At 42.6% G+C, this 12,458-nt stretch overlaps 1 protein-coding gene across 1 annotated transcript in view; it reads left to right on the forward strand.

Moving 5' to 3' along the window:
• Positions 1-12,458, forward strand: part of CFAP58 (cilia and flagella associated protein 58) — a 144,924-nt gene that overhangs the window by 42,789 nt on the left and 89,677 nt on the right. The window contains exons 10-11 of the mRNA XM_054983438.1: positions 882-1,043; positions 5,597-5,743. Of these exons, the coding sequence (XP_054839413.1) occupies positions 882-1,043; positions 5,597-5,743 (309 nt within the window). The remainder of the gene's footprint in view (positions 1-881; positions 1,044-5,596; positions 5,744-12,458) is intronic.

A 12,458-nucleotide genomic window follows, 5' to 3' on the forward strand; every position in this document is an offset into this window, starting at 1 on the left:
GCCAAAGATGAAGAAGAGGGGCTCCTGCAGATATTTCCAAATAAGCAACAGGGAAGGTATTCAGATGGGGGAGGCTATGTGTGTGTAGGCAGTCTAAGAATGAATAAAAGTTTAGGTGGGAGATTCCTGCAGTTCAAATTAGATCAGAGTAACTTCTGCCAAATTTCTGTCCAATGAAGTTCCCATTTCTTACTGGGAAATGCTCATGTTGGCCGAGTTCTTTCTAAAGCCTGCTAAGTGCTATGGCAATCAGATCCTTTGTGCTAAATGTACTCTAATTTAATAATTGATAATTAAAATTCTAAGGCTAAGTGTGGTGCAGGATTTCTCTGGAGTTGCTATTATCTTCAACTAGCGTGATGAAATTATTTAGAATTGTACCCAATCCTACCCTTTTCTCTTGGCCTTGGTCTTGTGAATGACCAGAAACTGTTTTTGTGGTCTTCTCAGGGCCAAGGTGTCAGGGAAGAGAGAAGATATACCAAATTGGAGGCTTGGTAGCAACAGAAGATGCCTGTTTTCTTTAAATAATATTAATAATAATAATAATAATAAAACAGCATAATCAGACAAATAATTTTGATTTCTTTTCTCCTCTCAAAGAGGTTTATAGAACATAAATATCTTTCAATTATTGCAAAGCTCTCATATACTTTTTGGCATCATCTCATAAGTTTGACAGTTATATGAGTAGCCATTTCTTGAATTCTCTGAGCTTAGTTTGTCTATTTATTCTGTTTTTGTATTTGCAATGAAATGTTTTCCATTCTCTTTTCTATTTGGACTGACATTTTTGTATCTACAGCTACATTTATATGGAAGATTGCTGATCATCATGAGAGGAAAATTTTGTTGTGCTAATTTTTTGATTTCTGTAACAGGTCCTCCATCACATGGAAGATATCAAAGTGCGAGAAATGCAGATATTTGACTACAAGAAGCAGATAGCAGAATCTGAGACAAAATTAAAACAGCAGCAGAATCTCTATGAAGCTGTGAGATCAGATAGAAACCTTTACAGTAAAAATTTGATTGAAGCACAGGTACTAAAAATTCATTTGTTCTTGTTCTTTTGGTTGAGCCATTTATTCAGTTAACATTTGGAATGGAAAAATTACAGAAGCCAGTGCTGAAGCAATGTTGTCCAAATTTTTGCTCCTCATATGCAAAGAATTATATCTGAAACATCACTCACTGTGGCCTGAATTTCCTCAGATATCTTCATTGATGTTTCTAAAGGCACAACCACAGGACTGTTTTGTCATGTGAAATCTTGAAAGATGAAGACGTTGTAAACAAGTTAGGCAAGTGATAATTTGGAGATGGTTCTGGAGTTGTTGGAGGACTTCATGGATGTTCTCCACAGATTACCCTGGGACATGCAGTAGCATTGAGGAGTTTGAGAAGATGTCCCCCTTAATATTTTCTGGGTTCTTTTTCAGCCTACACATCTCCAGATACATACATTTCCCTGATTGGAAATCTCCCCTCCCCCCAGGTTGGTTTAAGGAAAATACAAAGGCTCAGTATGGGTAGTTATCATTATTCCCTGTTCAGACTGCATGGAATGTTTCTAATAAGGGAACAGGAGAACTCTAATAAGGGAAGAGGCACTTTGGCCTTGATCCAGTTCCTATCAGTGACTGTTTTTCAGGCCAAATTATATGGAGTGTATTTAATGGAAACTTCCAGAATACTCTTAAGTCCATTCTGACAAGCAAGACCAGATACTTCTGTCTATTGGTCAGATTCAGGACAATCGGATTAGGAAATCACAAGACTTTAATATCAAATACAATAGGAATATATGGCAATGAGATATAAATCCAAATCCATGCTACTAAAAAAATGAAAGAACTGTTTTTCCGGAGAGCCTTTTCAGTAGCATCACAAATGAACATACTGAATTATATGAGCTCTGCAGTACTTGAAAATAGGCTTATTGAAAGTGTTTGTAGAGAGATGTCCATAGCCTACAGAGCTAAAAGAGACTTAAATAGGACCATTCCTGAGATGGCTTTGATGACATTCCCCCCTCCCTCCATGTTCAAGTAAAAGCAGTGAAAGTTTGGTTTAATTGGTGCATTGGTTTAATATCTAATGGATTATTTTATTTATAATGTACATTAACTACAAAATCCAGTAGTATGAGAAGACATCAGAGGTTAAAGCATTCCCTTTTATTATACTCAAACGATACTGTAGTAATAAAACAGTCATTCATAGTTCAGTAACAGACCTGTCAGCCATGAAAACAAAGATCGTCTCATCTTAAAAATTATGCAAAATTATCATCCCTTGAGATGAAAGCTTAAATTGGCAAAAGCTTGTTTGAGAGAAAAAAAACCTCTTGATAGCATTTTCAGATTATTTAAGGAAGTCAAAGTCCCCTGTTGTCTTGCCCTGCACAGACTGTTTCTGATCTCCAGGGTGTCATAAGCACAGATGCAGTAAAATCTTTTGATAAAGTATTTCTTGGTTGCATTTCAGTAAGAAATATTTTCTAAGGTGTTTTCAGGGTTTTATATCTTTCTGGTGCTGGGAATACAGTTACTTGTTAATTTAACTCAACATAACTAGCTGTTGCAAAATTCATGGGGACACTTTTTTTTTCATTCGTAAAGAAGTGTGTTTGAAAATGTGTGTATAACATTTCTAAACTATGTAGATTGCTCCCCGAGCCTTTGTAAACTATTTAGAAGAATTATGTTCAGTTTTCTCCTGTTATGCTTATATGAGTGATGACGTGTATATCAACCAGACAAACTTAAGTTCCAAAGGTCATTTGTTTGTCTGGTGCATTTACCTCAGAGAGAACCAGAGCTTTTGTTTTGTGGTTGCATTATACCCTGATATCACAGGTGTACTTTTAGAATTGCTAGCTTCCCCACCCATCCCTTGTGTCTTTGATTGGGTTCATGACACACAGATTCAGCAAGGGAGTCTTTTGCACCTCTATCTACTTAGTAATAGTAACTCTATATTACTGCTTGGAGTGGATTGCCCATCCCAGAATTTTCCATGCGATTTTCAGGCAAATGGGCTTATATCCTGTACTTTTCCTGTTTGTGGGACTGTAGCAGAGAAAAAATATCCGTGCCAGAAAGCTGAAAGGTAAGTTTGGGAATGTTATAGTCCTGTCATAGACTCTATTTCCTATGTTTTTCTTAGTTTCCCTACTTAGCCAGTAGATCTTTGTGATGGTAAATGCATTCTGTTCATTTTTGCTCATTTCTTTTTTTAAATTTTTTTATTTAGTTTAAATAATTGAATAACAGTTAACATTTCAACTTTCAAACAATATAAAACAAATCAACAAACAAACATAATACAAGTATTTCTCAGGTATTAGAACAATATCTGAACATTAACTTAGGACAACCAAAAAAAAAGATAAATGTTTAGGAGGGTGTATATCATTAATAATTAGAAATTCAAAAAATGGAAACCATTTAGTTACAAAGTTAGTTTCTTTTGAATGGAGTTGTGATTGACTAGTGAGGTCCGCAATTCTTTCTTTGATAAAGAAATCCCATAGCTTAATTAACCAATTCTCAATAGAGGGGATTTTAGATGAATTCCAGTTGGACGCTAATAGAGACTTGGCGGCCATCAAAAAGTTGCAGATAAATTCTTTCCTTATTTCAGGAACATCTACAGACTCCCATTGGTTCAAAAAAATTAGTTTTGGATCAAATGGGATAGAATATCCAGTGATATCTTGTATATTTGTTAAAATTTCTTTCCAATATTTCTCAACATATGGGCAAGCCCACCAGCAATGTGCGAACGTGCCTACTTCGCCACACCCTTTCCAGCAGAGTGGAGAACGCTTTGGATAGATTAGAGAGAGTTTTTTGGGGGGTTAGGCATTTTTACTCATTTCGTGGGATTCTTCTTCATGTGAATTTTGTGGAGCTAGAGGAAACTGTTTGAATCCTTGTTCCCAAATAATAGGCAGGAACTACTATGGAATCCAGACCCATGTACTGTTTTTCATATGGTCAGTTCTATATACTCGAAGAAGGATATAAAGGGTAGCAATTCTATTTCCTGACAGTTATTCCCAGCTTCCAATAATCTAACAAAAAGGAATATGTGATGTGAAAAATGACCATACATTAATCACAGTTGATAGTCATAGAACTGGAAGCAGCTGTGTATACCTCTGAAGTTATACAGGGAAATTCATATATGCTGCATTTTGCAGCCTATGATACATAAAAACTTGAAGGTTTTAGAGTTGATGTCAAGTTGTGAGGAAATCCAGGAAATCTCCATGGTTTTGAAGAATAAATAGGTCAAGAACCTTTACCTAGAGGCTTTCCACCAGGATAATTTTTGAGCCTATGGGCCAAGCTACAAGTGATGAATGACACTTGCCTGGCAAGTGAACAGACTCACGTGTATTCCTCCCTGTTCACTTGCCATTCACTTACTCTCCACTTGATCAAGTGGAGTGCAAGTGAATGGCAAGTGAACAGGGAGGAGTACATGTGAGTCTGTTCACTTGCCAGGCAAGTGTCATTCATCACTTGTAGCTTGGCCCTGAGATACAAAAGGAGTATCCCTCTTCCAAAGTCATAAATCCAGAGGACTCCAAGCTCAGCCTGGCGCCCAAATGATACCCCCTTCAACAAACATGCTACAGATGTAATTAAAACTCCCCTGATGGATGCCCCAATCATTGCCCTATAGTCTAGGACAGTCCCTAAGGAAGGGGAAGGTTCCCTTGCAAAATTGTATTTATTCTTCACAAGACACCAGTCATCGTTGTGGTCATTAGGGTGTCTATGGCCATACCTTGTTTACGAGAGTTCTATCTTTGGGCTCAGAAGTTTCTGCAAGATGTCAAAAATGGAAGCCTTGCTGGTTCAGACAGGTATCTGTGTATTCCACAAAGTCAAAGTTGTTTTAAGGAGAGATCCCATCTTTTTATACAAAGTCAGTTGCTTATATCTACTGTCTTTTGCCCTGAGCCAGCTCATCACAGAGAAAAGAATTGGCACTGTAAATTTACGTAAGGGCACCTTGTCTCTCAAGAGTTTGAATCTTTATTCATTGTTTCCCCTACTCTGTTCAGGTGTGCAAATTGTCTACATCCAATTTAAGTAGATGGGTTAAAGAATGCATAGTGTGCAAGTTTCAGGGCAAACCAGTTCCGTAGGGAACAACAGTGCAGTCAGTCAGAGGGGCTTGAACTTCAACAGCCTTCAACTCTAATGATTTGCTAGAGGACATTTGCAAAATGGCCCCTTGGATTCCCACATCAACAGTCATTAACCATTATAAACTGAATTCCATTGCATTAGCTGATGTAGCCTTTGGCCAACAGATGGTGTGATTTCACATTTATCAGATAGATCCCATCCTAGATAGTCCATTGCTTTAGTGTCTTCCATCAGACAGTATGCCTTCATCCTCCAACAAAGAACAGATCTTCGGACATAACTTCTTCTTAGAGCTAGAGAGGATATCCTTCACCCTGTAATATGGGCCATGTGGCTATTTTGACACAGTTGTGGGACTTATATTTGCTACCTGCTTTTAGACTCAATATACACATCAGTAAGATTGTTTAATTCTTTCTCATTAGGATGAGATTACTGAAATGCGGAAGAAGCTGAAGATTATGACACATCAGGTAGATCAGCTGAAAGAAGAGATCACTGCTAAAGAGGCAGCCCTTGTGAAAGTGCATTTGGATCACCAGAGGATAGAAAAAGAGAAAGAGGCATTAAAGGTAAAGCCATGCCTATTAGAAAAAGATCACTGTTTAAATGGTTATGCTGGCAGGCATTTCCTGACAGAAAGGTTACTGTGCTCAAACAAGCGCAATGGAGAATAATTTTGACCAATTTTTCTGCTTTTTAGCCCCCAACACGAGGATCCTTCACCCTTAGCAGAAGATTTCTGAGTATGTGGAGGGCTACTGGGGGAAAGAAGAGATAGGAAAGGTCCGATTGCATAAGTTGTTCTTCTTGTTCAACCATACCCTGTCTGGGCTACTGTGTTATGAATAGCTTGAAGAAGGAAGAGAGCACCTCTGTAGGCACTCATTACACAAGTCATGTAACATGAGTCAGGTGGAGTTTGCAATCCAACTCACATTGTATATGTGACTAGGGACTTGGGTACCCAATTCTGCTGCAGAGAATGGCATAGTGGAAGGGGCTTCAGCCTTCCCTCCCATTGCACACTGTTTTTGTAAAGAAAAAGTAGTTGTGCTGATTGTCCTGCTGCTACAATCTGTGTGTCTCTTAGACTATCTGCCTCCCATGTGTCTGCCTTCCAGCCCACCTGTTTCCAGTGGGGCAGCATGAACGAGGAGAGAGTGCAAACTTCTTCCTCACTTGTGTTGCAGTTACCTGGAGCTGGTGGGAGTGCAGAGTAACTGCGTCTCCTGCTGTGCTGCCAGAAAGGGAGAGAGGCAGAGAGGAGAATGAACGAACTCCTGCCTGTACAGAGAGAAACCAGCTGCTCAGCCCCACTCTCCTCTGTGCCTGAGGCACTACAAGAATGCCTGACTCCGGTAACCTGTGCTGCCAAGAAGGGAGAGAGACAAAGAGGAGAACGAACAAACTCTTGCCTGTTCAGAGAAAGCCAGCTGCTTAGCCTTGCCCTCTATGCCTGAGGCATTATAAGAGCGCCTGCCTCCAGGGGCCTATGCTGCCAGGGAGAGAAGGAGAACTCCTGCCTATGCTGAGAGAGATCAGCCACTTTGAATGGTACTAACTTGCTGCTCAGCTGGATTTTAGTTCTAGCCATATACATCTCAGGCCTGTGGGTTGGAATGTGCCTGTGGGACCCGAGTATCACAGTGATTTGGGGTGGGGAGGGAGATATAGCAGTGGGAGGAGGTATGGAATTCAAAGAAGTGGGTCGAGATATGGATATGCTCAACTCCTTTCTAACCTCCGTCCCATTCCTCAGAATGATGGTGGTCCGGCCCAGTGTGTTTCCTTCTCTTCCTGTTTGATGTTGTGTCATACCAGGTTAGTGAAGAACAAAATTGATACCCTCTGGCAGCTTATCATGAGGGACAATTGTGACCTGGTTTGTGTGACTGAGATCTGGCTGAGGGAAGAGGATGTGGTTCCTCTCATGCTATTAACACCACCAAGTTACTTGGTCCTTCATCATCCTCGAACAGAAGGTCGGAGTGTAGTGGGGCAGTGATACTTCTCCGAGATATTTTTCCCTTCCAAGGGGACCCAGCACCAAAGATTTCTGGCACTGAATGTGTATGCCTGGCATGGGAAGCTGGGAGGAGAATGGATATTTTGCTGATGTACTGACCACCCCGCTGACACCCTGCTGAGGCTGTCAGAGGCTGTTGCTGACTGGTGCTGTGGTTCTCCAAGTCAGTGGTTCTTGGGGACTTCAGCATCCATGCAGAGGCTGCCTTGTCAGGGGTAGCTTCAGACTTTATGGCTGCCATGGTGACATTGGGTCTCTCCCAGGTTGTGTTGGCTCCCACTCATGAAGCTGGCCACAAGTTAGATTTGTGCATGGATTGATCTGGAGTTCACAGTTCTCCTTGAACTGGTGCCATGGTCAGATCATTTCCTCATTAGGGCGAGATTGAAGTTAGCTACCCCCTCCCACTTGGGCAATGGTCTGATTTATGCTCGCCCGCAGAGACTTATGGATCCTAATGGATTCTGGAATGCTTTGCAGGATTTCTCTGGGCCTGCTGGCAGCTTGCTTGATGGGCTTACTAAGTCCTGGAATAAGGGGTTTCAGGAGGCCATCAATAGAGTTGCTCCCTGACACCCTCTTCACCCTTAGCCCTCGGTGACTCCATGGAATAATGAGGAGCTAAGAGAGGCTAAGAGGTGATTAAGTCAGCTAGAGCGTAAATGGTGCCAGAATTGTGAGGAGACTATAAGAACACTTTATAGGGCTCAGTTGAAGGCCTATAAAGTAGTGGTGAAGGTGGCAAAGAGGAATTACTTTTCTGCTTCCATTGCATCTGCTAGTTGGCATTCTGTTCAATTGTTTAGATTGATTGAGCAGTTAACTACTACTTCTACAGAGTCTACAGTGGTAGACGATTTGATTTTTAGCTGTGACTTATTTGTGACTTATTTTACGGGTAAAATCTCTGTGCTTCGTGCCAACCTGGCTGCCAAGTTTGTTGCTAGTAGCATACCAGCAGCTTTGCTGTTATGAATGAATGAATGAATGAATGAATGAATGAATGATACTGCTGAGGGGGCATGCCTTCTTGGGGAAGCAAAATGAGTAGAAGCAGCCTAGGGAAAAGGAAGGTACTGCATTGCAAATAGATTTCTGCTTTCTAACAATAGTTTCCACACAGGCTCATCAGTGACCATGTTCTTGTATGCAGGGGGAGACTGAGAAGGGGTTTCAGTATCAGAGAGCAGACTAAGGCATGTGGCTTAAAGCTGGGTCCACGGAGTCCAACACTGGGATATCCTCTATAGCTGGTACGGTGAATTCCGTACTAGTCTGTTGACTGCTGATTTAGCATGTTCTGGGGTCTCTGACATGGTCCTTCTATGAACTGGACACTCTGCGTCTGCACTTGGGTGAAAGTGTCTTAGTGACTTAGCCTCTCTGTCTGAGGTTCTCTGTTTGAATTTAGACAAGTTGATGGGTCATGATAGCAGCTCAGTGCTATCTTGGTTAGGCTTTCCTCCTCCTTTACTATTTACTATTGAAAAGCATTGGAAATCCGTAAATCTGTACTAAATCAAAATCAAAGAAGGAAATTATTTTTAATGCTGCTTCTATTTTTTTAAACACTGCTGAATGTAATCTATCGTGGCTGTGTTATATGTCACTTTTCTGAGTTTAGTCCAGTTTACTCTTTTAAAGATCAAGAAAGACAGTGTCCCTGGCAAGTCATTTTTATTTTCACTAAAGGGGGATAAATCCTTCTTTGCCACTTTTTGCTTTGCTTTCTTTTTGTCAATTTTGTGATACGCTCTAGTGGTTCCGTAGGTTTTCAGCTATTGTCAGCATATTGCTGTTATGACAGGATGTCAATAGAACTCTGTAAAAAGGTGATGAATTTGGGTTCCCAATCTGGCTGAGGCTTGATGTATCAGCAACGGAGAAAGTATTCAGAACTACATTTCTATTGCAAAAGCTTCTGCTTTAACTAGATTCTAATCTTGCCTTGTCACTGTGGAGTCATCCACAATCATTTTGATGGGAATTTGATTGCTGTGCTCTGTTACCTGCCCAATTATTCTGTAACAAAGGTGGTTGTGAACTACCATCATTTTCATTTCTGGCTTGAGGGCACTGTGCTCTGACACTTGAAGAATTTCTATGGAATGTTCAGGATGCTCACTGTCACCAAAGAGTCTAATTACTATTGTAGAATGAAAGTTTTGGTTTACGTTAATGAGAAAGAATTTAGGAACAAGCCACTGTTTGAGGACAGTCGTACAACATGGAGGAATAAGGTTAAGTAGATGGTTGTTTGGAGGTGGTTTTTTGTGTGGCAAAAATCAACTCTACCGTGAGAATTACCATGAAAGGCAAAAACATTTTACAATAATTTGAGATTTTTGACTTTTGGATGAAACTATCTTTTCTGCTTTAGTGTTGTGGGAAGACCAGGTAGCCATGCCAGTTTGGTCCTTAGCAGCAATTAATGTGGTGCAAGAAGCAACAGTGGGTGACCCTGACCTTATAAGCATGCAGACCCGAAGAGCATGAGCAAGCAAGTCATTTTTTGGAACACACAACAAATGAAGTTATTCTGAATTCTCTAGTCTAAGACCACATTTTTGCTCTACATTTTTGTAAAAGGAATAAAACCATGCTGGCACTATTTTGCCAAAACAGAAACGGATTGTTCTTGAGACGTTTGAATTGGCTGCCTGCTGAGATTCCTAACTTTTGATTTTAAAAAATTCTAGTACCTAGGTGAGTTAGGAGGGTGGGCTTTCTTGGCACCACATAGGGAAACAAATATGAGAGCGATCCTTACAACAGCCTCAGCCAAATCATTCTGTTCCTCTTCCACTACCTCATTGTTCTTTCTTATTTTAAAAAGAGCAACTATAAAGGAACCAGTTGTTGCAACAGAGAGAAGTAGGATCCCTTAATTAATATTCAGGATGGCCCTGATCTCAAACATTCATTCTCTGGGAACAGAAGGACAAACTTCTCAAATTGCAGGCTTGGAGGAGACAAGCTTCCTTTATGGAGACAGATTGGCAGGATGCTAATGATTGTTTGCCTACCTGCCAGGAAGGGGGAACATATTTGGATATAGTGAGTGGGGTCATAAAAAGTTGGGACACGCACCTTAATTTGATTGGAGGAATGGTACACATGGGAATCCATTCCCAGTTTCATCCTAGATTAAATAGGGCAAGAAGAGTTAAAAAGTCTAAACACCTTGTCATCCAAGAGCCAGGAACAGGGAACAAATGGGCTAAAGTCTGTTGTGACCAACCTCTATTTTCAGTTTCTGTAGGACTGCATCCATTCCAAAGAAGAGAATGCCAGGTAACACCAGTAACTGTATAACATAGTTAGCCTTGTAAGTTTTATGTTCTTAAACCGTGTCCTCCCCTGTGCAGATAGTTCCCAGCAGAATTGTGAGAATTAGCCAGCCTCTAGGGAGGGGCGGGGGAATATTAGTCTGTGAATGATATATGTTCTTGATACTTGGTTGTACCTCATTCCTGACAATGAACCTCGTAAGATCCTGATACTAGCAACATTTCAATAAAGCTTTATTAACCCAGTGGAGTCTTTTGGAAAGCTACTTGGCAGATCCTTACAGTTTGTCAGGAATCAGTTTCCAACCTCTGAGTACTTGAACCTGAGTTCCTGTTGAATCCTGCTACTTCAGCTGTGGCTGGACAAGCAGTGGATACCGGGACTGGGGGGCTGCCAGAGGACAAACTTGGACCTAAAGACCCCGCAAACAAGCATGACCCCAGTGTGGATGCATTGGTTGGAACCACAGCAGAGACTGGAGCAAGACCACAGACCAGTTTCCTCCCACGGAGGACATATTACCGAGCCTGGATGGTAGGCACACCATGGGGATGGACTCCTCGAGTGGCCTCGGCCAGGAGGGAGATGGACTTGGAGGAGCATCGGAGGAGCTGACTTTTCAGACTGAGTTTGATTATGGGAGAAATGTTCCCCTATGTGGAGGAAGAGGATGATGAAATCCTGGAGGAGAGGGGAGCATTAGGAGCAGCAACTCCAGTGCTGAGATGGGGGAGCTGAGATGTGACATGCACACATTCATGAGGAATATTCAATATACAGCCAGAGCAGCCGAGGGGGCCCCGGCCGGCCAGCAACCACTCATCCCCCAACGGGGAAGGATCCCCAGTGCTTCCAGATGGACCAGAATTCCCCGCACAGCCGGTCAGTCCGCCAGATGGGCAGGTACTGTTGGGGCTACCTGCACAGCCTGCTCGCCCAGGCCCTGCACCTCTGCCCCAGCAGCTGTGGGGCCAGAGGAAATTAGAAGCCTGCTTTGAAGGAGACCCAGAGGAGCTAGGGTTCTTCCTAGTACAAGCAGCAACGTTCCTGAAAGAGTGGGGAGACATGTTCCCTGATGAAGCCAACTGAGTAAGCTACTTGGGGACCAGGTTGGGGGGCGGGGGGAGAAGCAGCAAAGTTGTATGTGACTCTCTACTCCGTGCAAGCCCTGGAGCTTGGAAGCATAAGTGCGTTTATGCGTACCTTGAGAGTGCAGTACGAAGATCCCCTTGAGGGAGAGAGAGCAAGAACTAGGCTAAAGTGCATGTGGCAGGGGAAGCAGCCGGTGTGTGAGTTTGCAGCAAAATTCAGGGCATGTGCTGTCAAAGTTCCAGACTTGACTGAATCAGTGAAAGTAGAATTCTTTCATGGTGGCTTAAACCCGGACTTATTGGCTAAACCATGGTCCAGGATGATCCTACTGGGCTGGATCCAGTTGGCGTGTGAGATTGAGAACTGGGAGCAAGTAGTGAAGCTGCTTCGCCTTCAGCATCAAGCTGGACAGCTGCAGGGAGCCACTGAAAACCGAGGGGAAGACACATCGAGAGGGAGAGGACCATTCCACTAGACAGAGAAGGAGAGGAGGTTGGAACAAGAGTGCTGTTTAAAATGTGGCAGAGCCTGCCACTTTGAGGCTGAATGCCCTAGTGGAAGGAAGGCGCCACTGGAAGCCAAACTGGTGCTCAGTGGCCGGAGCCAGAGCAGGTCAAGCTGTCCCAGGAGGAGAGGGGCAGCACCTCCAGCCAGTGAGAAGGCAGTAGTGGCAAGAGTGAGCCCCGAGCCAGAGAACTCCAGGGATGGCAGTGGAGGTGAGGAGGAGAAAGTACTGCTAGCAGGAAAAGGCAGGGACCTGCTGTGAGAGGTGCCAGCTGGCAGATCCCAGAGGAGCTGGTGCTAACGTGGGTGAGACCATGAGGAGCCTTGTTTTTTATCCCCATCACCCTAATGCATCCAAGGCGGGGAACCCA

The sequence above is a fragment of the Eublepharis macularius genome, chromosome 6 (genome assembly GCF_028583425.1).
Source record: "Eublepharis macularius isolate TG4126 chromosome 6, MPM_Emac_v1.0, whole genome shotgun sequence".
Lineage (NCBI taxonomy): Eukaryota > Metazoa > Chordata > Lepidosauria > Squamata > Eublepharidae > Eublepharis > Eublepharis macularius.